Genomic DNA, 25,206 nt, shown 5'->3' with positions numbered 1-25,206 from the left:
CAATGTAGAAAATAATAGCTTTTGTTTCTTTCTTCTTTTCCTATGTATTTAGTTTTGAGACAGTTGTAACTTAGGCAACTCATGTTGTCTATGAACTCCTGTTTGCCCTGCCTTTCCCTCCTAAGTGCTGGAATTATAGCATGTGCCAACATGGCAGGCGTTCTGAGCTTTTCAATGGCAATGATTTATATTTTAAAACAATCAGAAGCTTGGGGGTGGTCAAAGAGCAGGGTCTGTGACATCGAAGAGAGAGCCTGGGCCAGCGATCCTCTCTGCCTCCAGTGTGTTATTAGACCAGAATTCTGAAATATTTAAGCACCAAATTCAATACCATGCAACCTACTTGGCAGCTCCCAGACAGAAACTGTGACTGTTGGTTTTGTGATGTGAATATTGATAGAGCAAACCCTGGTTATTTACAGCATGGGCTGCTTGTCATACCAGAGTCTGAAGGACAAGTCTGGAGCCTTCAGATTATCAGGGGCATGTGGAGAGGAGACAGAAAATGTGACTTAGTGAGCAGAGGGAAAGAGTGTCTGAGTGAATGCATCAGATGCCGTTCTATAGGCACGGCAGCAACCCTGACTACGGGGAAGAGACCCCCAAGACCGGGGAAGAAGAACAGTGTGCTGTCTCTGCTGTAAATGAAGAACTGAGGCTGAGGGTGGAATATCAGGGGTGGATGAGAGGCAGGGAACCCCAGTATGGCCCTCTCTCTGTGTGTTATAAAATGAGGTGCCTTCTATTGTAGTTACAGTAGCATTGCTCTTGCTATGGGGAGGAAGACCTGTATTTAAGCCTGAGCCATCAGAAGGAGCAGGGTGTGGAGGTGTCCCAGAGCGGCAGTCTTCTCCGATGTCAAGTGGCCCGCCTACTTGATTAGTAGACCCTACCAAGCGGAGTATGGAGGTGCCCTGAGAAGAGTTGAGGATCTAATGTAAACATTGCAGGCTCAAAGAGCATCACTAAGGAGCAAAAGTCCCATCCAACTCCTGTGGAGTTATGCAGCTCTTGCTATATATATGGAGAGACCCATCTAAGGCAGAGTTGGCTCTCCAGAGGGAATTTATTTATATGAAGGAAGAATTACAATGGGAAGAGGCTAGGCCTCCAGCACCATCCCCCACACCCAAGTTGGGTTCTGATTTGATGGATAAATTCAATAAAAGAGGCAAGGAGATGGAGGTGTTGACTTGCAGCTTCTTATGGCTATGAACTGAAAGGAGAAGAGAGGACAGGTTAGGTGAGCTTTCACGAGCTCCTTTGGGGATCTAAAACTGTGGAAGCCATGAAGGAAGTTGGCTAGTGAAGAGGAAGAAAGTGAGTTGGAAGTGATGGATGACACTCCTAAAGGCTCTCTTTGATACACAAAATGAAAAAGTCCATGCTTCTAATGCATCTACGGAGCTTAACAGTGGCCTAGTGTGAGAGACTGGTAATTGGGAAATACATAGTACCTAAACGGCTTCAATTGAGAAAAAAAACCTTTAACAAACCGTGGAAATCTCCAGCCTTCTTATGAGGCTGACGATTTGAGACTGATGGTGTCAGTGTAAGTGCTACAGTAGCAGGGGAATTGAATAATCTCACCACACAGTCCTCCAGTAGACAAAGGCTATTCAAAGGGAAACCACCCATGAGAGACTGGCTCATAGGAGCTGTTAGAGACGCTTGGCCATCATCAGAGTCCCACAGTCATCAGAGACTGTGTAGGACAAGAGAGGAGGGCAGGCAATGGCGAGGAAATTGGGTGTGGTGTAGGTGGTGTGATGGCTGGTGTATAAGAGCTAGACAGGACTGTGTTCATCAGAAGAAGTTAATTCATGAAGGGCAATGAGGCAGCGATGGCGCTCTGGTGACATTTCTGAGCCCTAAAGTATACATTACCATATCTCTCTGAAGTAGGAGTTACTTTGGTAGACTTAAGTAAACAAGCATGTGGACCAAGTTCCCTGGCAATTGTGAGCAGAAAGGCAAGCAGAGGGGCCCCTCCTAGTCACTTGGAAGCAGATGTTAGCTGGAAACCACAGAGACAAGATTGACAGAAGATCAGATGTGGTTCTGGGAAATCTTAGGAAGCCCTAAGGTGTGACCAGCAGTTCACCACAGGGGCAAAGAAACAGAAAACAGAGAAAGGCATAGATGATTGCCCCTGCACCCCCAGTATAGAGGAAGATCTCTAGGGGTGGGACTGTCCCACCCAGCTGCTTCCCTAATGAGCTAGCCAGGGTCTCCTGCAGGCTAACAGTGAGCATTGTGAATCTATTGTTTTCAAAATACTTAGGGTGCAAGATATGTGTAGGAACCAGATGTACTGTGGTTCCTGATGGCCACAGCGTCAGAGGCAGAGAGTCAATTGATGGATAAGGAAATAGGAGCTATGCAAGTGAAAGTGATTACTCTTGACTTGGTGTTGACAGCTTTCTTCCCTGTGCCTGCTGTATACATTCGTTCCCCCCTCCCCAATAGAGCTTGTTTTCCCATCTAGGGGATCCTCCCAGCAGCTGGGTGTTGCCTGTGGGGAGGCACTGATTAGCTGCCACTGATGTACAGTGCAAGCCAGGAGTCTGCTGAATCTAAGGGGGTGGATACCTGGAGCAGTCCTGATAGTTGGTGGTCATTGTCCTGGTAACCAGCAGGCCTATGGACTGCCCTATTTGCTTTTGACCTTAGGTCTGGCCATGCAGGCTGAGCCAGTCCATTCACTTTATCAGAAATGAGGAGATGCACAGAGGCCCCATGGAAAACCCAGGATGAATAAGGGGTTCAGGTCAGGGAAAATGTCCTTGGACTATGGATAGTTTACGATTGATAGCTTGTGAGTCCAGCTCTCAAGACTATCTCCCAGGGTTCAGGTCAGATGCTGTAGCTTAGCCAAGGGAACGTAGAAAATTTCTTATCAGAGGGATTACAGGGTGAACTCACACACATGCTGTCTGAGTCATGTATTCTTCTGCTGACTCTAATTTTACCTCTGTAGCATCTAGTTCTCCTTTGTTTCAATTCTCTGTTCCAATTTTATAGTTCTAAATGTTTTTCTAACTCTGTTTCAATTTTTTTGTTCCAGTTCCATTTTTCTTCTTCATTTCCTATACTCCTACATTCTTCACTCTCTTTTTTCTTCTGTCATTACAAATTCCTGAGCACGCGCACACACATACACACACACACACACACACACACACACACACACACACACACACACATAGTTTATATGTGTATATACATATATATACATACATGCATTCATTAGCAACTCATTAGTAGTAAAAAAAGTTACAAGGCAAAGGCTTGGTCAGTTTAATTGGTGAGTGACAACAGCTGGAAGTTGTAAAAGTTCCGCTTATCTCTTAAAGGGGCAGCTACAAAAGTTACAAAGGGAAGAAATTAAACCAGTGAAAGATCTAAGGAACAAGCAATACCTGTACTATTTTACATTTCTTAAGTGTGATTAATACTATCTTGTTGGCAGAGGCTGCTTACTCATTCTGGCTGCCCAGCCCTGAAATAATCACTCAGAAACTATATTATTTGCAATACTGTTTGGCGAATAGCTTAAGCATATTTCTGGCTTACTCTTATATCTTAAATTAACCCATTTCTATTAATCTGTGTATTGCCGTGTGACTGTAGCTTATCATGTCCCCAGTGGCGTCTACATGGCTTCTCCCAGACTCTGCCTACTCTCTCCTCCTCTATCTGCTTGGAACTCCTGCCTTTCCCTATCCTGCTAAGCCAATGGTCAAAGCAGATTTATTCGTTAACCAATAAAAGCAACACATAAACAGAAGGACTTCCCACACCATTTCCCCTTTTCTGTTTCAATAAAAAGGAAGGTTTTAACTTTAACATGGTAAATTACATATAACAAGACTGGTATCAAGCAAGAATTACAGTTACAATATTTATTTCTACTTTATCATTTATCATAACTAAGGAAAAATATAATTGCAACTATCTACTCTTCAACTCCATCAAAGACCCCAGAAGGATATAATATTACCTAAGTTAACAGAAAGTACATTGTAGGCAACTTTCAAAACTCTAGAATTGACAGAGACATTTTGCTACCTGAACAGTCACCCAAAGTTCTTCTGTAACATGGGGGCATCCAATCTTCAGCCTACAGGCCCATAGTATCCAGCAGACTTTTCCATGAAACAGGAAATCTGAAGACCTGTTCTGCCTTATGATGGCAAAGTCTATCAGTTGCTTTCTTCTGTTTCCTGTAGAATATCTGGCAGACTCTTTCATGAAGCAGGAATCCAGAAGGACTATGTCACCTTTAGGCAAGTTCAGCAGTCATTTCTCTGTGGGTCCTGCATGTCCAGTTCCTCAAGCAGTTCAGGCAAGAGCAGCTTTCTTCCCAAATGACTAACAAACTGAGAAGGAGCCTCTTTGATGACCATCATCCTCTTAACTACTTCAGGAGCATATGTGACTCACTGTCATGAAAAGTCTTAAGCTCTTAGGACATTTTAAATGCTGTATTCTGAAGGTCTCTGAAAGATTTGAAGAATAGCTATCTAACTGAAATATATCTCTATGTATCTAGAAAACCCAACTAACATGATTACATACTTGACTATTATAGATGACTGTCTATTAACCAATATTTCTTAATTATATATTATATTTTTAAATGAGCTGCACAAATGCAATACCTTAATCAAGACCAGAAATATACATATAACAAAATTGACCTAAAATTTGTATCAATAGACCAAGATTTATGCCAATGCAAATCTTGCTAGCAATATCTGGTCATGGTTAGTCAGCTTACAGCCTTTTCTTATTAATACCTGACTCTCAGGACCTGAACAAAAACAGTCCACTGAGTCTAAAATCTTACATCAAAACCTGGCACAAAGTACTAATTGCTGTTTTGAGTCAGAACAATGAGGTGCTGGTGAAGGAAGCTTAGGGCAACATAGGTTGCAATTGATCTCTTAAAGGACTATGATATAACAAGGTCAGACACCTGCAATATCACCCAAGTTCACCTTAAATCTTCCGAATCGCTTAGCTCCTACAAGGCCAGATACCTGCAATTCTGCTCTGTGAAAGTTCTGCGAGGACACTTTGTCTGACTAATTTGCCTCGTCAGTAAGCCAAGGATAGAGAACAGACCTCTAAGTGTTTTACAGTCCACAGGAATGATATATCTAGTTATGAAGCATATTTTAGTATGTTTCTATTCATTAAAATTATACAGATAAATATGAAGTCATCTTCCAGAGCATCCACAAATATGTGTGCCCATAAAATTGAGATGTAATCATGAGATTACATGTACACATTACATGAAAATGCATGGTATGGGGTAGATATCATAGCCGCTATTGCATAAGTAAAATTACAGATGAAAGCAACAGTTTTCAGAGTCAGGGTAGGCACTCAAAGTACATATCTGGGGGAAGAACTGAAGTAGAAACCATGGAGCCAAGCTACTTCCTGGTTCACTTTCCAAGGCTTGCCCAGCCTGCTTTCTTATGGTACCCCAGGACCACTGACCCAGAAGTGGCACTACCCACAATGGGCTGGGTTCTCACTTATCAATAACCAATTAAGAAAATGTGCCATGCATTTGCCTGCATGCCAATCTGGAGGGGGACAGTTTCTCAACTGAGGTTCCCCTCTTCCCAAATGACCCTAGATGGTATCACGTTGACCAAACACTAGCTAGCCATTACCCCTCCTTCTCACCAGACTTCATTTACTGTTCCACAATGGGCTGCACACTGATGGGGTATGAGAACCCAGTGTCGTTTGTCACCTTTGTGATGCTGACTGTAGATCTGCAATTTTCTGACACTAGTGAATTCCCCGCTCACTTCATCTTCTTCCCTGAGTGTGAGAGTCTGCTCTTCCCGGCAAACTTCATTAATAATTTTCTGTTTTTAATAAAAAGTTTAGTCTAGCATAAAAGTAATGGGTTTTATCATGGCATTCCTTTGGGTTTTTTGTGACTGTCTCAGTCTGTGCTCGCTTCGGCAGCACGTATACTAAAATTGGAATGATAACAGAGAAGATTAGCATGGCCCCTGCCCAAGGGAGACTGTCTCAGTCTGTAACCCAGGATGGCTTTCAACTCTTAACTCCTCCTACCTCAGCCTTGCAGGAATGAGGTACCCACCAGTTCCTACGATGGCGACTTGGTAAGCTTCATCTATCTTTACTTCCTCCCTTCATTTTATTCCAAGTTTGATTATTTTACTTAAACGAGATTTAGATTCCCACCTAATGCTGTTTATTTTGCAATTGTTGACCCGACATGCCTATTCCGACCGTCATTGGTGGCTCTGATTTGAAATAGCTCTTGGGATTGTTGTTTACATCTTTGGTGGCTTTTTATTATCCGTCTTTTGATATGTATCAGGTTTCTGAAGTTGCCTCTGCCACCTCCCCTCCTCCCAACTTGTGGCAGAGTTATGTCACCTCGCACTAGGAAACGGGTAGAGTCTTTCCGACTCTACTTGATGACAGACATGGCCCAGTGAAGATGCAGCATAGATATTCTTGCTCATGCCTTAAGGGTGAGGAAACTGCTGCGCCTTTGTGTGTCTAGGACAAGGATAGAATTGACCGTGTGTACAGACTCCCTCCTGTGATTTCCTGCCTCACCATTGGTCAGTGGATCAATGAACTGTGTGCGTGGTGGGTTTTGAATCTGGTTATACAGGTTCCCTTCAGACGTAGAATTAAGCAGTTCTGTGCTGTTTGAACAGTTAGTTTGTTCCATTATGTGTCAAAGGATTTTCTGAAATCCCTCTAACGCTTCAAATGTCAAGTTTCTCTGTGGCAGATATAAAACAGTGCTTTCCTTGATTAACTGTTTTATCCACATTTAATATCCTTATTGTTAAATAGAGTAAAACAATACAATATTTTTTAGAGGTCATGGGTTGGAATTTCAGAGCATATAAAAGGTAGATAGGTTGAGTCTATTTCCTCTCCACTCATCAATATCCCTTAATTCGCAAATTCTTTCTTCTTAATCTGTTTTCTTTTTCCTCTTCTTCTCTTCCTCCCTCAGAAGCTGTATTTTCTGCCTGTCTTTCTGTCTTTCTACAGGGCCCTATAATCCCCTGGCCCTGTGGTTGCCCAGTGGCCCCATTTGCCTGTTGCCCTGTTTTTCCTGTAGCCCTGTAACCTTGTTTCCCTGTGTCCCTGTGTCCCAGGTAGCCCTGTCACCACTGTAGCCCTTTTGACCTTTAGCCCAGTTGCCTGGTAGCCCTGTAACCCTTGTAGTTCTTTAGCCTGTTTCCTGTAGGCCTGCTGCCCTATGTCCTTATAGCCCAGGCTTCCCTTGGACTCACTACATGGTCCGGTCTGCTACCAAACTCATGACTATCTTCCTGCTTTAGTCATGTGAGTGCCTGGCTTTCAGGTATGAGCCATCACACCTGACTTTCATTTATTTGAAAAAAATAGAAACAGTTTATTGTATTTTGCTTATTAACTCTTTTTAGTTTTTCCCCCACTTTCCAACAGGAATTGGCCAAAATCTAAAATTTTTTTTTGGTTTAAATTTTATTTTATGAATATGGGTGTTTGACTTGCATGTGTGTCTGGGCACCATGTGCATCCCTGGTGCCTATGGAGGCCAGAAGAGGGCATCTGATCCCTTGGAACTGGACGTGTAGACAGCTCTGTGCTAGGAGCTGATCCTTGTCCTCTAGAAAAGCACTATAAGGCTTCTCTTCAGCTCGAAATCTAAACGATTTAATATGATTTGTTATTTTTAGTGTCCCTATCTCCATGTATTTGTGTTTTGTTTGTTTTTCTTTTTGAGGTAAGATCTCCAAACCAGACTGCTCTGAAATCACGTCCATCAGCCTGTGTCAGCTCTGCAAGTGGTGGGAGCCACAGGGGTCCCTGTGTGCTTCCTAACAGATACGAAATAGGACTTATATTTATCTCTCTGGATCACGTTGCTAGAGCCCTGCAGAGGGAATTTTGTTAGCTCATTAACATAATGCTTTAGATTAGCCAGGGCCTATTGATCCCATTTCTCACTGTGTGAATCTCAGTGACACCAGGGTGGCCCAATGTTAAAACTGTATACAGTGTTTTAAGCTTTTAAGTGCACATGTGACTAATGGGGTTAAATTTACAATGTCAAACTTAATTTTCCTTTGTATGGCAGTTAATAATGATGGATAGCACATTAGCATATGAGACATCTTATAATTACTTTTCATTAGATAAAAATGCTTTGAAGTAGAGGAAGCTAGAACAGTTGCATTTTGAGGAGAAACTACATCTTTATTTCACATACTTTAAAAAAAATCTTAGGAAGGTCTAGTAAGTAATAAAATCTCCAATGGAGACTGAACGTCGTAAACTTGGTTGTAATTTACAGCTCTGGAGGCTCATCACGCCCCCTGACCTTTCTGTAATGACCTTGTTCATTTGGGATCACTTTCTTCTCTTACACTGTTGGGAAACCAGCTTCAGCAAGCATAGGGCATCTTCCTTTCTTTCTTCTTGACTGGCACTACCTACATTCTTGTTCTTGCTGAGGCTCTATTTTGGAACTGTGCCAGAGCAAAGGGGTCTGTGTGGAAATTGTGGAGCTCTCCTGACCACCAGTGCCTCACTCTTCTCTTCCTCAGGGTGTACATCACTCTTCTTGTGTGTGTGTGTGTGTGTGTCTCTACATGAATGTATGTATGTATGTATCCTCTTTTTCTCCTTCTATTCTCTTTCCTCCATTCTCCCCGCTTCCTTCCTCTCCTCTGACCTCTTGTCCCTTTATTTTGTTGAAGAGAATGTCTTAATGGATGTCGTATTCTACCAAGGGAGGCAGGAACAACTTTAGCAAGAGCTATCATTAGTATTTGTTTGTTTTTTATTCTTAAGTTTTCAAACCATCCAGAACAATAATTCATTATAACCTCTACATCCTCTATGATTTAAAAAAAAAAGTATCTTTTAAAGACAACTGTGATGGCAAATGTCTGTGATCACAAAACTCAACTGATGGAGCCAGGGGGATCAAGAGTTCAATTCTCCTTACTGTTAGACCTATTCAAAAATAATTCAGACTACACAGCATGAATTTGCATGTATTTGAAACTTAGGAGTTTGTTGCTGCTTTGGGTTGCTCTCTTGTAGTTCCAAAGATAATTTTGCTATGTTATTTATTCCTTTTTGGGTACCTTCTTTTTTAAAAATGTGTTTATAGGTAATGAGTAAACAGACATGCGGGTATGTTGGATTGTGTAAAGCACACACTTCATTTATACCTAAAACAAATGGTCCGTTTCTACCTTTGAGTGTGGGCATTCACAGATTAAAATGTTGTCCAATGTGTTTCTGACACATATACATGTTTGTTATTAAATGTTTCAAAACTGTGTCTCCTGAAAGAAGAAAGTTAAAATAAGCAAAATCAACCAAAACACAGCAAAATTTAGGTTTAATGCTAATGTTTAGCAGAAAGAATTTTGTTCTGATAGGTATGACTTTTAGAATGATTGTAGGGTGAAAGAGCTGGTCAAAGAAACACACCCTGACCCCGAAACCAGAGCCAAAGAAACACACTCTGCCCGTGACTTAACTTATGTCACCATTAGTGTATGTGGGCTCAAAGTGCACTTTGGAGAAAAAATTTCTCTCTGGTATATGTGTGTGTCTGTGTGTGGGAATACATGTGTTTTGACTTCTGTCTGTCTATGTGTGTGCCTGTGTGTGGGAATACTTGTGTTTTCATTTCTGTCACATTCAGTTAATAGCTATCAGTATGCTGGTCAGAACATAACAGACTAGAATAATTATAGTCTCTTCTTTGGTGAGATATCACACTGATCTACTTAGGAAGTCCAGATTATTTTATTATAACTGCAGTATTTCTTTGTGTTTGTGATTTTGCTGTATATTTTCATGTTTTTCATTTTTGACTTTTAAACACATGTCTAGGTGTGTCTCTTAGCATATGATATTTTTATTCAGAGAAGCCACTTTTGACTTTTTAAAAATTCAATTGAATTAATGAATTTATTTTGCATCTCAACTTCAGCCTTCTCTCCTTCCTCTTCTACTTCCTTCCCCATCCTCACCTCCATTTTTGACTTTTGAATATTTGAAACATTTATATTCCTATGCAATCTTTTGAAATTAATTTTAAAAATTAAATATGATTATATCACCTCCCTCCTTCCCTGCCCTCTTGTCAATCCTTCGTATGCCTCTTTTCCCCAATCTCTCCTATGTCTTTCCTTCCCCAGGTGATTATGCATTTTTATTATTGGTATACACACAAACACACATATGTAAATAAGGCCTGCTGATTCCTTTAGTGTAACTTGTGTGTATATGATGTCAGGTTTCACCACTTTGTATTGACTATCCCATTAAGGGACTCATCCTTTGAAGAGGCTAGCTGTCCCTCTTTCAGCAGTCTCTAGCTGTCTGTAGTTTTTTGTCTAATGGTAGGATCCCATGAGATTTCCCCCTTCTCATTAAGATATCTCTATTACCATTGTTCAGGTGTGAGCGAGCCATCTTGTCGAGGCATTATGAGTGTAGCGTCCCTGTCCTTTCTAGAGACACAGTCTCATAGCACACGTTCTGCTCCTCTGGCTCTTACAATCTTTTTGTTCCCTGCTGTGCAATGTTCCTTGAGCCTTAGGTGCAGGAGCTGTGTGCACATTATGACCTGCTGTGGCTTCCTGTAATGGTGTGTATTTGCTGTGAAGAGAAGCTTTGATGGGGTGAGAGCTCCACTTACAAGATTTAGGGTGCAGCTAGGAATTTTGGTGATCTAGTAAGGTGACAGGACAGGTTCTCCTTTAAGCTTCATGGTCTCATTAGTCTTGGGTAGTTGGTTAGGTTTCTAGTACCAGGCCTAATTTTCCTCCTGCTGAGTGGACCGTAAGTTCAATTAGACAGTTATTGGGAGCTGCCCAGATGAGTGCCACCATTCCACCTATAGGGATATCTTGCCATGCTGGGCGTTGTTTTAGTTCATTGATGTTCCAGTTCGATAAGACCATTGATTGCTTCCCTGCTTGGCAAGGTAGAGGTTTTCAGATTAGCTCTAGCTTGAATCTTCTACTTCCACTGAAGAGTGTAGTAGTGTCTTTGGCAGTAGGTGCTTATCTTCAACTCGAGAGGTAACCAAAGGCCACAGCAATAGCCTAGCACTTGGACGACCCTGACCAACAGCTCAAGTAGAGGTTTCTCATGCCTGATACTGGGGTTTTCCTTTGATAGCCTACAGTTCATGTGGGGAGCATAGTTCACCCACAGCCTCAGGCACATGCTTATCTGTTCTTTACTTCTATTTACAGGAACACCTAATTCCTTGTAGTTCCTGAGTGAGTGAGCTAGTATTTCCAGTCCCCCCAACCCCATTACTGTGAACTTTTGGAAGACACCTAATTTTAAATGCGAGAATTTCTTTGTGAGATATCCTGAGCCTCAAAACCCAGCTTTATGGAGTTTAAAACATCTCTGATGCTCTGTTTGCAGTTGTTAGGCTTAAGCTAATTGAGTACAGAAATTCATCTATTAGCAGAGATGCTACTTGAGTAGATAAAGGTACCCTGTTCTTGACAATAACGAAACTGCATCCGCTCATTCCAAAGAGAGATCATCTCATAAAGACGGAGGTTACAAAGAAGAGTAAGGCTCCTCGTCTCCCTCCCTAGAGGAGTTGTGTCTTATTTACCTAGAGAGAGAGAGACAGACAGAGGGAGAAGAACAGACAGAGACAGAGAGACAGAGACAGAATTTCTGTATAGCTGCTTGGATTTAAGACTTTGTCCCTTAGTGTAGGAGAGCTTGTTTAGTGCTGTGTACTTTGACCTCTGAGAATATATTCCAGGTGGTAACAAGTTACCTGCATACTTATTCCTAATGTTACTTTTGTATGTTTGCATCTCTATGTGGCACACATGTGCCTATGTGCACGCATGTGTGCCTATACTACGGAGGCCAGACGTCAGCCTCCAGTGGCGTTGCCCACTGTGTTTCTTTGAGATTGGAACACTTCCTTTTCTCTGAAACTTGTCTATTTGGCGAGACTGAGCAGCGAGCCTCAGCACTCTGCCTGTCTCTGCCTCTTCATTGATGGATGATAGGTGTGTGTCACTGGTTCGGATTTTTAAAAATGTAGTTTATGGGGATTAAACTCAGGTCTTTGTGCTTGCATATAAAGCACTTACTTACCGGTCAGTTCGCGAGTCACGGCTTTGCTGTGAACAGCATTATGACATGGAGTATGTAAGGATAACATTTTAGACACTGTGTGTATTAAAATCTGCTATTTATCCAGCCTGGTGGATAGCACAGAAGGAAGGGGTGGGGGCGTGACAGAGAATTACTACCAAAGAAGTCCTAACTTCAGATAGAAAAGTACGTCCACTTTCTTGAAACCCTACTTAATTTTTATAACTTGTAAAACAGTTGTGCTTCTAAGTACTTGAAATCCTAATAATCTGTTTTCCTTTCTCAGGTGTGTCCTCCTTAAGTATTCAGTTTGCCAAACTCCCAAAGGGATTGAAGCATTTAAACCTATCTAGAACCTCATTGTCACCTAAAGGTACAGTATATGTGATATACTTCATATTGGGTCTCTGATTGCTGTACCTCTTGCTTTTGACCAACTATTTCTCTGATATGTAGTTAATTAAATATACACATTATATTATGATAGTAGTAAAGATGTAATGTAAAGATATTGTACAGTTTAAATTTGGTCATCTAAATTTAAATAGCTTCTTTGTAGAAAATAATTTTTAAATTTATGTGCAGTCCTAATTGTTTAAGCTTTGACCCAGTGTGTGCCGGCTGCCTCTAGTCTTATGGCTCACTTTCCTGAAGGCACCTGGTCTTGTTTTTCTTGGTTCATTTTTGGCAAACGACGTTGACTTCCCCAGTTTTCAGAATGAACATCTACTTCACACAGAGGCCCTAGGGTTTGCTGTTGAATCACCATCACTCATCAAACTCTGTCCTTTCTGTTGCTCTGCCCACAGTGTTATTAAGTGAGTATTGGCTCACAACAGTATTAGATAAGCACACACACACACACACACACACACACACACACACACACAGCTCTTAATTTGTCTGCTTGGCCTGAACACCTTTTCATCTCCAGATACTCACAGAGCTTCAGTGAACCTGACAAAATCTTCATCTGTGGAGATCTCTGCTTCAATAGACTTCCTACTCCTGACACCCCCAGAGTCACTTGCTCTTCCCTTTGTCCACTTGTGGCTCACACCCTAGATATTACTGTCTCAGTACTGTGTTCTTTCTATGAGAATGACTCCCCTTGGGTTCGAGCTACTCTTAAGTCTAAATCTTCCTGGCACAAAGCCTGTGCTATTGTGAGGTTCAATGAGGCCATTTCCTAAGTGGCATTCTTTGCTGTCTATCAGTCAGTTCAGAATACCTGTCGTTGAAGCCTGGCTTTCCCACATCCTGAGAACTGCCGTCCTCATCTCTATTCCCCATTGACTTGTGAGATAGAGATAAACCACCATTTTGTCATAGTAGTGGTGTCCAGTAAGTTAGTAAACATGGTATAGTTCAAGGCACTTTAATAAATACTACCAGCAGCTGCCACTCCCTTCCATGACTACAATGGCTGTGCCCTCACCGTCACACTCAGTATCACCATCGTTATCTCAGTTGTCACCCTTACAATCACTGTCACCAAACCATCGCTCTCATGGTCTGCTGTCACCCTCATTGCTATTGCTATGACTGTTACTCTCACTGACACTGCTACCCTCAGAGTCACCATCGCCATTATTGTCATTGTTACCCTCACTGTCACCACCACCATTGCTATCACTGTCATGTTCACCATCCATACCTCTCACTGTTACCATAACCATCATCACACACACTGTCAGAATCACTATCAATATTACCACTATCAATGTGACCATCAGGGACAGCATTGCCACCAGCAATACCTTCACCATCTACATCAAGATCATTACCATTGTTGGTAATGATCCATCCAGTCACACATTATTCTGATTATAGAATCACACTAGGAGTGTTTTGGAATTGCAATTGATTCATAAATCTCACCATCTTATGTGCATATACTTGTGTACCCCTGTTTAACACTAACATGTTAGTATTGAGTAGCATGTCAACTATTAGGGAGAAATTTTTCTAGGTCAGTGTTAACTGACCTGGTTCCAGGAACCATATACAGGTCCCAAACTAAGATTCACTTCTTTCATTGTTCCTGTTATACTCAGAGATTGAGTCTCAGAAGATCCCTTTTCTAATTATCAACTTATTGACATATCTCTGGCAAAAAAATTTTAAGATACTGTTAGGTTAAGTAGGCAAAAATTATTATTTGGGCCCAACGTTCCTGCTGTTTTCTGACATTTGTCCGTGCGTGCAGAGCTCCGTACGCTGTGTTTGGTGTTTCGCAAGCTGCTGCCATTCAGTGCATTGTGATTGTTGGTATTGGCAAACACACTCACTTTTAGGGACCACAAGATGATCCAGTTTATAGAGTAACACTGTGTGATTTATTTGAACACTGGAACACACATAGCTAAGTTCTTCAGCAGTGCCCGTGTCATTGATGTGAACTTGGCCATTAATTTTGCTTATTCCCTAAATTGCCTTTTTAGGATAAAGTCCCTTAAATAGAATTACTAGCTTTAAGAATATGTGCCTATTTAGTGTTTTCATGTCGATTGCTGCTTTCTCCTAGGAGTATTTTGTATAAGTTTTTTTATATTCTCTCTACCACTAAATATTATTTTCCCTCTTCACCACCCCCCCCCCCCCCCCCCCGCTTTCTTGAGATTTAGTCTTCACATAGTACAATTCGGCCTTGGACTCCTGATTGTTCTCTTCCTCTGTAACTCAGGCAGGCTACTAATTCGTGGCAATCCTCCTGTCTCAGCCTCCAGAGTGCTAGGGTTATAGTTATGAGCTGCTGTGACAGATGCCCTTTTTGTTCTCTGAAACATGTGAGAGTTCGGTGTTCTCTTTTTCTCTAGTGGTGGTTCTCAACCTTCCTAACGCTGTGACCTTTAATCCAGTTCCTCATGCTGTGGTGACCCCCAACCTTAAAATTATTTTCACTGCTACTTTATAACTGTAATTTTACTACTGTTATAAAACATAGTGTAAATATCTGTGTTTTCCAGCAGTCTTCAGAGGTCACGACCCACATGTTGAGAACCACTGGCTTAGGGCATCTCCCCCACTTTCCCTTAGTCTTTTGTGTGTCTTCTTGGAATGTTGCTACTTGCCATTCTTGGTTAGTTTTCTATTTACAGTGCTATTTTTTCTTAATGTTTGGAAGTTCTCTACATAATTAATATGCAGTTGTGTTCCTTTGTTTGTTAATTATTCTAAAACAACACGGGGGCATATTGATCATCTGTCCTTTGCAGGACCGGCTTTGGTTCTGAGGTAGCCTCTTCTCACTCACTCGTGTCCTGTCCCTCCAGTGTGGCAGGAGTAGGTAAGAAAGGTTCTTTTGTGCCCTTGGGTGAGGACAGCTGGGTCTGCTCGAACCTGTCCCAACTACTGCTTCCCTGTTTGTGTCTTTCATATGATGCAGGAGTCTGTACCAAAATGTGTGCTTTGAGAATTAGCATTGTTTTATAAAATAGGATCTGTAGAATTTTAAATTGTCCTTTTAAGATGTGTGTCTTGAAGTGTTCAATTTGAAACATACTGATTTCTTAATGGCATGTACGCAGGTTCTGAAAGGTTTTGAGGTTTGCAACTGTAGCTTTAAGTTTCTACTAAGTGTGACATATTTTATTATCTAGAAAAATGTGTATATTCATGGTTCCATAATAGAAGACAGATTTTTTTAAAACTCTCCCACGGTCCCTACCACATGCACCTTCCCTCTCACCTCAGACACTCACCGCTTGATGGCTTTCTGGACCCACACAGGCATCCTGCTGGCGGGCAGATTATGTCAAGGCAGGGCCATCTGGAGCCACCTCTTCCAGCTGTAAACTCTCCAGTCATGAATACCAGGCATGATCAGATCCCCACAATAACCCGAGTCAAGGACGCACGCCAGTCTGTGCTGCGTTTGGGTCGTAAGAGCCCGAGTTTCTCCAGTACTATAGTTTTGAAACTTTCTGTCATTCCTGAGCTTATTAACACGGGCCTCATGTAGAAACGTGGGCTCAGGAAGGGGGAGGAGACGACCCTTCTGCCTTAGGAGCATCCTCTGGAGTCTAGTCAGAGGTTGGCTATCTGCCAGGTACCCACACTTGCCAAGGGACTCTTTGCTGTCAGGATTAATTTGATCTTCTCATTTTGGAATTTTTTTATTGAGTTTTATAATACTTCACTTAAATATATGACTTCATAAATGATTTTCCTGATGAGAGTCTGGTATTCTCCATATAGTTTAGGCTCAGTCATTGCATTAAAAAGAGAATGGTGAATACTGAAGACTGGGGAAATGGCTGGGGAGGAAACAAAGCACTTTCCTTGTAGGTGTGAGGTCTAGTGTTTGATCTTCAGAACCCACATGCAAAAACAAAACAACACAAAAATGCAAGCCTGGTGGCAGATATTTGTCATCCAGCACTGAGGAGGAGAAGCTAGGTGAATCCCTGGGGCTCATTAACTGGTCAACTTAACCTAATGGGTGAGCCCTAGGTCAGTAAGACATCCTGTTTCAACAAACGAGGTGGGCATCTCCCAGGGTTGACCTATTGCCTCCACATGAACACATACATACACATGCACATGAATGTGTACACATAGACAGATGAATATGAATGACAAGATAAAGTATATTGGTCATCTATACTTTGATTTAGATTCTATATAATGTACATGCATTTGTTATAGAGGGTTAATTTGGGATGCTACTGCAGGTTCCGTTAACTGTTTGTTAATCCTACCTCCTTGCACTGGCTGCTCTTGATCCTTGTGTGGCTGGTGACAGTTGTCTCACTGGATCCTGTGGATGCTTGTCCTTAGGGTCTGTGGGGTATCAGAGCTTGATTCCAGCTTCTCCCCATCCATGTGCCATGTCCCTTATGTAAAGTGGCATAACCTTTGCATATAACCCACACACATCTTGCTGTATCCGTCTGAGGTCATCTCTAGATTATTTATAAACCTGCTATAATGTAAGTCTGTGTAAATAGTTCTTGTCTTAGTTTGCTTTCTATTGCTATGATAAAACATGAGTCAAAACCACCTCAGGTAGGAAAGGTTTTATTTAGCTTATAGATAACCAGAGGAAGCCTAGGCTAGGTAGAACTCAAGGCAGGAGCCTCAAAGCAGGAACTGAAGCAGAGACCACAGAGGAGAAGTGTTGCTAACTGCTTGCTCTCCATGACTTGCTCAGTATAGTGTCTTAATTCTTTGGACCACCTGTTGTTGGGTGGAACCACCTCCAGTGGGCTGGATCCTCCCACATCAATCATTGATTGCCCTACAGATTTAACTACCGGAACTTTGATGGGGCATCTTCTCAATTGAGATTTCCTCTTCCCAGATGGCTCCAGCTTGTGTCAAGTTAACAAAACCAAAACAAAACAACAACAACAACAAAAACAAAACCCTAGCCAATACATCTCTATATATATTGTATCACCTACGGTATGCTGATGGAAAAAAAGATCCATGCTTGCTCAGTATATAGGCCTCTTTTGTTTCTGGGGTTTTGAGACTGGTATCAGTCTCTTACTCAAAATTGCAGTGGCTTTTTTTTTTTTTTTTTTTTTTTTTTTTTTTTTTTTTTTTGCGGGGGCAGTTCCATGTAGGCTGGTCTTGTCTCAAATAATATAGTTCAGGCTGCCTTTTGAACTTGGCAATCATCTTTTACCTCAGCTTCCCCAGTACTGAATGTCAGAATGAACTGTCACTCTAAAGAAGCAAAACAAAGACCTTTGGAATATTTCCGTGATGGTTGACTGCATCCACAGAGGCAGAGCCCACAGGCGTGAAAGCCCCCTGTGTCGATCTGTCTGTGTCTGTCACTGAGCAGCCTGTATATGGTCAGGTAGAAATCTTTGAGCCTCAGACACCTCTGTCTAGTGAACGTTAGACTTTCAAAAAAGAATTTTGATTAAAAAAAATTCTCTCTGTCTCTGTCTCTGTCTGTCTCTCTCTGTCTCTGTCTGTCTGTCTGTCTGTCTCTCTCTCTCTCTCTCTCTATATATATATATATATATATGGACATACATATACATACATGTATATGTACATATGTAGCACTGTTCTGGAATTTAACATTTATCATGATGGGCTCTAGATTCTTGCAGGACAAAAAAATGTGTCTTTGTATAACTCTACGTGTTATAAGCAATAAATGTTGAGTTGATAGCCAAGGAATTCTTCTTTATCCCTGCTTGAAATATTCCTCAATGCATCTGTCTCCACTTTTTCCACACCTCAGTGCTCAATCTCCCTTGAGCTCAGGGGCCCTTTACAGGTTCCCGTTGGAATGATCACCCCTGGGCTTAGTTAAGTTCAGTTTGAGCTTTCTCCGAATATAAAGCTTTATAGTGCGTTAAATGAAAGTTGTCCCTTTCAGCCAGGCATGGTGGTCTGATCCTGTGATCCTAACACGCAGGAGGCAGAGGCCAGAGGATTGCTTCCTGTTTGAGTTTGCCCTGGGATACCTAGTGGAAACCCTGTTTCTAACAACAAAAGGAAGCAGTCTTTTGGATTCCTTCACATTGTGGGCCTTTCATCTCACTGTTTACAAATGCACGTCAATCCAAATTTTACCTTGAACAGAAAGGCACTTTGAGCAATATAGTCCTCTGTCAAGTTCTCAATACTTAAGTAGCACAATTGACCAGTATTTGCCTGTGTATCATTTAAACACTATCCACTAAGTCAAGAATCATCTGGTAGGATTGAATGTGGGCTCAAAATCATCAGCTCGGTGGCCTTCGTCACTCTGGGACTTGAAAGTAAAGCACTCTCTGTTCTCGTATAAACTGGAAGACCGAAGAGCAGGTTGTCTGTGAGAAGTCTGGCTCCCCGGAGGGATTCTCCAGGAGCCCAACATCAGTGGTCCCCTCCAAGAACAGAGCTCTGGCCCTGCAGGTCCGGGTAGTTCGATTTGACTCTAGGGCTGTTTGTGGAAGCTCACGAGCCTCATTCTGTTTCTTAGAGTGGACATTGAGCTTGGATGGTTTCTCTTGTTGCAGGGGTGAACAGCCTTTGTCAGTCCCTCAGTGCCAACCCTCTGACTGCCTCTACCCTCACCCACCTGGACCTCTCAGGGAATGCTCTCCGTGGAGATGACCTCTCGGTAAGATTTCCTTTCCTCTCCAAGGGCCTGCCATCCTTTCTAACCCTGTCACCCTAGCTTGTTCCTCCACCACGCTCTCAATCGCCACACTTTACAATCATGTTCAAAGCTTGTGAAATATTGTGAGAACTCTGGAGCCTGCTTCAATTGAATGTAGCCCTGGCGAGATAATTAAGTTGCTTTTTTATTTAATGGTGCTGAGGTCACATCCTTTTGGGAAACAATCTCTTCAAATAGCATTGTTGGGATACTGGTACCGTTTGTTTGTTTTGAGAGAAGCTGTTAGCCTCGAACCCATTGTGTATCAGAATGGTGGCTTCTAACTCAGTCTCTTCGGTGTTGAGATTGAGACTATAAGCCAAGCGCCCGGCTTTTGTTAGCCACAGACTAGCCCATAAATAAGATAAAAGTCAAGAACCAGGTGGTGGTGGCACACGCCCTTAATCCCAGCACTCGGGAGGCAGAGGCAGGCGGATCTCTGTGAGTTTGAAGCCAGCCTGGTCTACAAGAGCTAGTTCCAGGACAGGCCCCAAAGCTACAGAGAAACCCTGTCTCAAAAAAAAAAAAAAAAAAAAAAAAAGTCAGGAGCTACTCATTAGAGTTTGATTTTGAAGGCATAAGTAAGTAAGTAAATAATTTCCCCTCAGTTCTAACAAGATGTTTTTTTGTACTTGCATAGCAATATAAATGTTCGACAGATCTTCCTGTTGTGTGTGGGGTTAGTTATGCGTTCATTACATGGTAAAGGGTCCCTTCTAGTCACCATGCTAGAGTTTAAAAGAAGTCTGCCTTTGACAACAGGCAGATCTTGAGCGTTTGGAAAGGACCTTCATTTGTGTACTCCTACGCCACAGAGATGAGAAACACCCAAATTTATTCTCGTTTCTTTCGTTTTACTTTACCTATAAAACAGGGAATGCAAAATGAGAGCTGTGTGTGTGTGTGTGCATGTATTTAATTTGAGCCCTCCCCCTTCACACTTGAAATCATTTTAGCAGAGCTTGTTTCTGCTGCCTTTTGATTTTCCCTTTGTCATTTCTGGTGTCCACTGATGATCCTTAAACCTCCTCCCAAGAGAAAGCAAAGAGCTCCGTGGGAAAGCCCCCAGCCTTCATGGTGGCACCGTGAAGGGTAAATGAGGTGGAATGTTAGATGTGGCAGCACATTCCTAGTGTTCAAGAGGCTACGGCAGGAGGATTGCATTGAGATTGAGGGCAACCTTTGCTAAAAAGTGAATTCCAGGCCAGACTGGGTTACAGAGTAAAACGTAGTCCCAAAAAATAGGATAAAAGAGATGGCTCACTGGTTAAGAGTGCTTCCTAGTCTTGCAGAGGACCTGGGTTCAGATCTCAGCACCCACATAGCTGCTAAACAACCATCTACAATATTAGTTCCGGGGGATCTGATGCCATCTTCTTATTTCTATGGGTCCCTCTGTGCATGGATACGGTACACATACATACACTCATGAGCATACTCGTAAAATAAATAAATATTTTAAAATAAAATAAATGAATCAAAAACAAAGACAAACAAAAAGAAGAGGCTGATATTAAGTAATAAGACTCATCTATAATAGGTACACGAATAATGATTTCAGGCAACGAAACAGCTCCATGTTTCCTGGTTCAGGGTACAGCTTGTCCCAGATAGCCTCTGGGTACAGTGGAGGTTCAGGGTACGGCTTGTCCCAGATAACCTCTGGGTACAGTGGAGTGCAGTGAAGGGACTGAGTGACATGGGCTCCCAGCCAGGACACCCAGGTTCTAGAGTCCTCATCAGGTGCAGACTCACTTGACCTGCTTTCTGGGAAAGCCACATGTTCAGGGCCCGTCACTACTTCAGTGAGGAAGAGCTCCCCCAACTGGTACAGGGAAGCAAAACCACACCGAAATTAAGAGCCCTTAATGAAGGTCTCTGGAACTTCATGTAAACAAAGGCAAAATGTTTCTGCTGAACCAGACCCTGCCACCATGTGATCTGTTCTGGGCCTCTGGTTACTCCAAAGCATCTTCAGGTTCTGTGTTCCCTTAAACTCCTTGCTGGAGTGAGTTTTCTGAAGTACCATAGAGTCACAGTGCCTCATTTAATAGTGTTGGCTCAGTCTGTCAGCATAAGCTTGTGTAGCTTTCACCGGGTGCCACCCAGGGAAGCAGAGGAGAAGTGGGGCAAGATACTTGGACTGTGTCCTTGGGGAATTCTGACTCCTCCTTACTCCGGGGAAATTAAAGGACATCAAAGGGATTTACTTAATTGCTTTCATGCCCATTTAAGGTTGTGATGGGACAGGGGTGGGAGTGGGGTCAGGAAATTTTGGGCATTGCAGTACCCCAAAACAAGAAATTTAGCAGTACTTTAGTTCTGAGTTTTTTTCTTCTGTTTTCCTAATAGTTTCATCAGGACAATCTTGTTAGATTTTTAGAAGTCACTAAGGATGGGAAAATCATTATATCGGAGAAAAGAGAACATAGCCTGAGACCATCTACGGCTCAAATTCAAATAGTATTTTCCTCAATACTTTGATTGACTTGATTTTGATGGAGTAACTGCAGTCCAGGTGGTGTTACAGACTAAGAAGTTAAAGTTGTTTGGCAATGCTCAAATTATATAATAAAAATTGAACTAATCAAGAGAACAAAGTCATGTGGTAGTAAGATTCCTCTTGGCCTTTTTTTTTTTGCCTGTGTAATTTTTCTTTACATGCCCTTTGGGTTTTTCTCCCAGGGAAGGGGCTGGAATAACAGCCAGTCTGCAAACCTTCTGAAAAGCAGTCAAGAAGGTCGGGGCACGTGAGTGACTGTGTTCTGAAGTGTCACCTTGCGTGGCGGTGTGTCTTTCTAGAGCCTAACATTCGCTCTTTTGCTTCTTTCCAGCACTTGTACAATTTTTTGGCCCAGCCCAACACCATTGTTCACCTGGACTTGTCTAACACAGAATGTTCTCTGGAATTGGTAATGCCTCTTTCTACGCCTTGGGCTCTCAGGACGCCTCTCTGATGGGGTGGAGGCCCGTCTCTTTAGTAAAGTTTTTCCATGGGCCTAGGATTCTGTGGAAGTGACAGCATCCGTCCCTTTCCTCCTCAGGTGTGTAGCGCTCTTCTCCGGGGGTGTCTTCAGTGTCTAGCTGTGCTCAATCTCTCCAGATCCGTCTTCTCCCACAGGTATGGCTGTCTCCTTGCTACCGTGGCTGTCTCAGAGTCCCTTCTGCTGATGAGGTGTGAGGTTAGTGAGCATAGAGTGATTGATGGCCGGAGAATCGGTTGTTGCTTAAGACAGTGTCTCACACTGTAGCCTGGTTTCAAACTCAGGCCAGTCTTCCTGTCTTGACCTCCCAAGAGCCCGAATTATAGGTTTATAGACCATCATACCTGGCTTGAGAACTAAACGTTGTACATGGAGGATGGTCTTAAATCGTAGCTGTAAGTTTTTAGGTCTTGAAAATTAAAGGTTTTGTTGTTGTTGTTGTTGCATCTTAAAACACAACTTAAGGGGCCTTGTCCATAATGTTAGCCTTCTTATATGAACTGTAGATATGTGTGTGGATTCATATATTTGGTCAGGTACTCTCTTAATATAGTACAACGCTTTTTAAAATGTCTATAGCTTCTTCTCAGTGATGAGGTTAGAAGAAAATATGTATGGCTCTGGGAACAAACAAGAATGGTCACCTTGGAGCTTCTGGTTGTGATTTTGGGGAGGGGAGGGCTAATTATAGCATCCCGGTTCCACTGACATCTCAGCTCCAGACTTACCCCTGCTGACACAGAACATCAGAATCATCGAGGATTTGTGAACAGCGGCCACTTTGCATTGAGCCCACAGGTGCGGCATCCCTGGCCATTCCGTGCATTAGTCCCGTTCAACCCTCACCCTACAGGATCATGAACACACACATCGATTATCTTCTGCCCATCATACTCTTTAGTGATCTGGGGTCCTGCCTAATAGTAGTGTTGTCTCCATATTTCCTAGTTAATCTTTTAAAAGCCTTCTATATTCAAGAGAATAACTTGACTTATTTGGAAAATTCAGTTTGGTGGCATGCTTTATTCTATACTGTGCCTTGCAAATATATCAATATATATTTCCGAATATATACTCTGGGTTTATTATTCAAGAGTGATATGAACACTTCTCATATGGTGACACGTCTCCGTAATCCTCGATGGTGGAGACAGGGGAGTTGGGAGTTCAAGGTGTTCCTCGGTCACATATTGAGCCTGAGAAAAGCCTAGATTATATAGGACTCTGTCTCAAACAAGCAAACAAAACTCAATAGAGAGAGGAAGAGATGGGCCTTTTACATACCAAAAATACGCTTTCAAATCCTCAACAGAGTGTACTTAGAGAGTGTCAAAGTCTGGGAGACACCATGGTGAGAGAGTGTTCAACCTGGCTGTCCTGTCTTATATGTTTAGAGGCAGGTCACGAAGCCTCACTTTGACAGAGCTGTAATTGACTGAGGAACTGAATTACAGGATGACAGCTCCGCTTATAAAGGTTTCTGTATAATCAGCTCTTTTGAGTTCAGTCGCTGTGGTTTCTGCCATGACGGTCGTCAGTGGCGCTGTGCTTTGCATGTAGCAAGACGGTGCTCACACATCGCCTTGTCGTCCAGATGAGAGATTGTGGTTAAACCATTAATACTCAGCACCTTGCTTAGACAGACTCCTGGAAAGCACTTGGTAACTCTGTTAAGATTAGTGAGTGTGTCCTGAGGCATAGATTGTTGGCTAGGCTTGTCCGATTTTGCTTCCAAATGATTTCATAGTTGTGCCCATCAGGAGAGGCTGGGTAGTTCTGAGTGTCCCATGTGGGCTGACCCTGTCACCTTCAGCCTGGGAGGAAGCATCCTTTATCTGGAAGATGGAATGGGAGGGGGGCAGGACAAGCCTGGCAGTGTGTGTCCTGGCTCAGAAAGCTGCCTTCTGAGAGTCACATCAGATCCTTTCACATTCCATTGGTCGCCGAGGCTCACAGGGCTAAGCCACCTGTCACTGGAGTGGGAAGAGGTCACTGTCTCTTTCTTATAAAGGGAAGTGAATATTAGGGAATGTTTGAACAACCCCAAAGCAGAGAAGCAGGAATGGAAGGATTTTAAAACAGCAATGAAAACTACACTTACTTACCAAAAAAAAAAAAAAAAAAAAAAAAAGAAGCAGGATTATACAAGGTGACAGGCCAGGCCCTACTGTCTGGAAGCAGCTCTCTGAAATATTTAATGTCATGTATCTGACCAGAATCCTGCTTATTCCTAGTTGACTTTTTCCCTTCTCAGGTCAAGATCCCCATGACTTACATTTTCCTTTCCAAATAGCTGGAGATTGTCACATTTTAAGATATTGATTTCGAAGCTCTCAAGTATCACAGGTTTTTAAAGATCTCTGCACATGCAAAATGCCGGTGAATATTATGTGGCAGACCCAAGCCCCTGAGGTGCCTGCTGCCCTCTGTATGACTTGCAATCATTTAAGTGGCATCATGGGCTTCCGCTAAGTGCTTCTTGCTGCTGAGCCAATCCCAGTTCTCAGAGAATGGAGCAAGCTAAGCCTGCACTCTTCGCTGTGGGTGCTTGAAGTGAGTTCCTTTGCAAGCCATTATAGTACGGCTTTGATTCAGCAGTATGGCTTGATCCAGTTTGACATAGCAAGAGGAAGCATTGTCCAGCCACTTCATTTTCTGCTTTGTCTTTATTCTACAATTTTGGCCTGGAATGATTAGGTTTAAATGTGGTAGATTAGGTGAATGTGGTAGAGATGGGCTACTGGTCGTGCAGGCTTGATGCCTTTCAGTTGTGCTCTTCCTCAGTCCTAAATCAGGTCACCCCCCAACCCCCATTGAGTCCACCTGTTTGACCGGCATTCGGTCCATAGTAAGAGTAAGATGACTTCAAGACAAAACTAGCAGTGGGTTTATTCCTATTCCCCCGCACTTGGGAGGTGCAGACAGGAGGCA

The 25,206-nt window shown here is 42.5% G+C and overlaps 1 protein-coding gene and 1 non-coding gene across 6 annotated transcripts in view; both read left to right on the top strand.

Moving 5' to 3' along the window:
* The window catches only part of Carmil1 (capping protein regulator and myosin 1 linker 1), a 280,263-nt gene that overhangs the window by 160,069 nt on the left and 94,988 nt on the right, over window positions 1-25,206 (top strand). For all 5 annotated transcript variants that reach the window (XM_087896478.1, XM_087896477.1, XM_087896479.1 and 2 more), the window contains exons 12-15: window positions 12,464-12,550; window positions 19,149-19,252; window positions 22,126-22,203; window positions 22,336-22,412. In XM_087896478.1, coding sequence (XP_087752604.1) covers window positions 12,464-12,550; window positions 19,149-19,252; window positions 22,126-22,203; window positions 22,336-22,412 — 346 coding nt within the window. The remainder of the gene's footprint in view (window positions 1-12,463; window positions 12,551-19,148; window positions 19,253-22,125; window positions 22,204-22,335; window positions 22,413-25,206) is intronic.
* Window positions 5,982-6,089, top strand: LOC125396343 (U6 spliceosomal RNA). The gene has a single exon (XR_007230788.2). It is a non-coding gene; the product is annotated as a U6 spliceosomal RNA (small nuclear RNA).

The sequence above is a fragment of the Myodes glareolus genome, chromosome 14 (assembly GCF_982192425.1).
Source record: "Myodes glareolus chromosome 14, mMyoGla1.1, whole genome shotgun sequence".
Lineage (NCBI taxonomy): Eukaryota > Metazoa > Chordata > Mammalia > Rodentia > Cricetidae > Myodes > Myodes glareolus.
The sequence above is the reverse complement of the archived record's forward strand: the minus strand, read 5'-3'. Positions and strand labels throughout refer to the sequence as shown.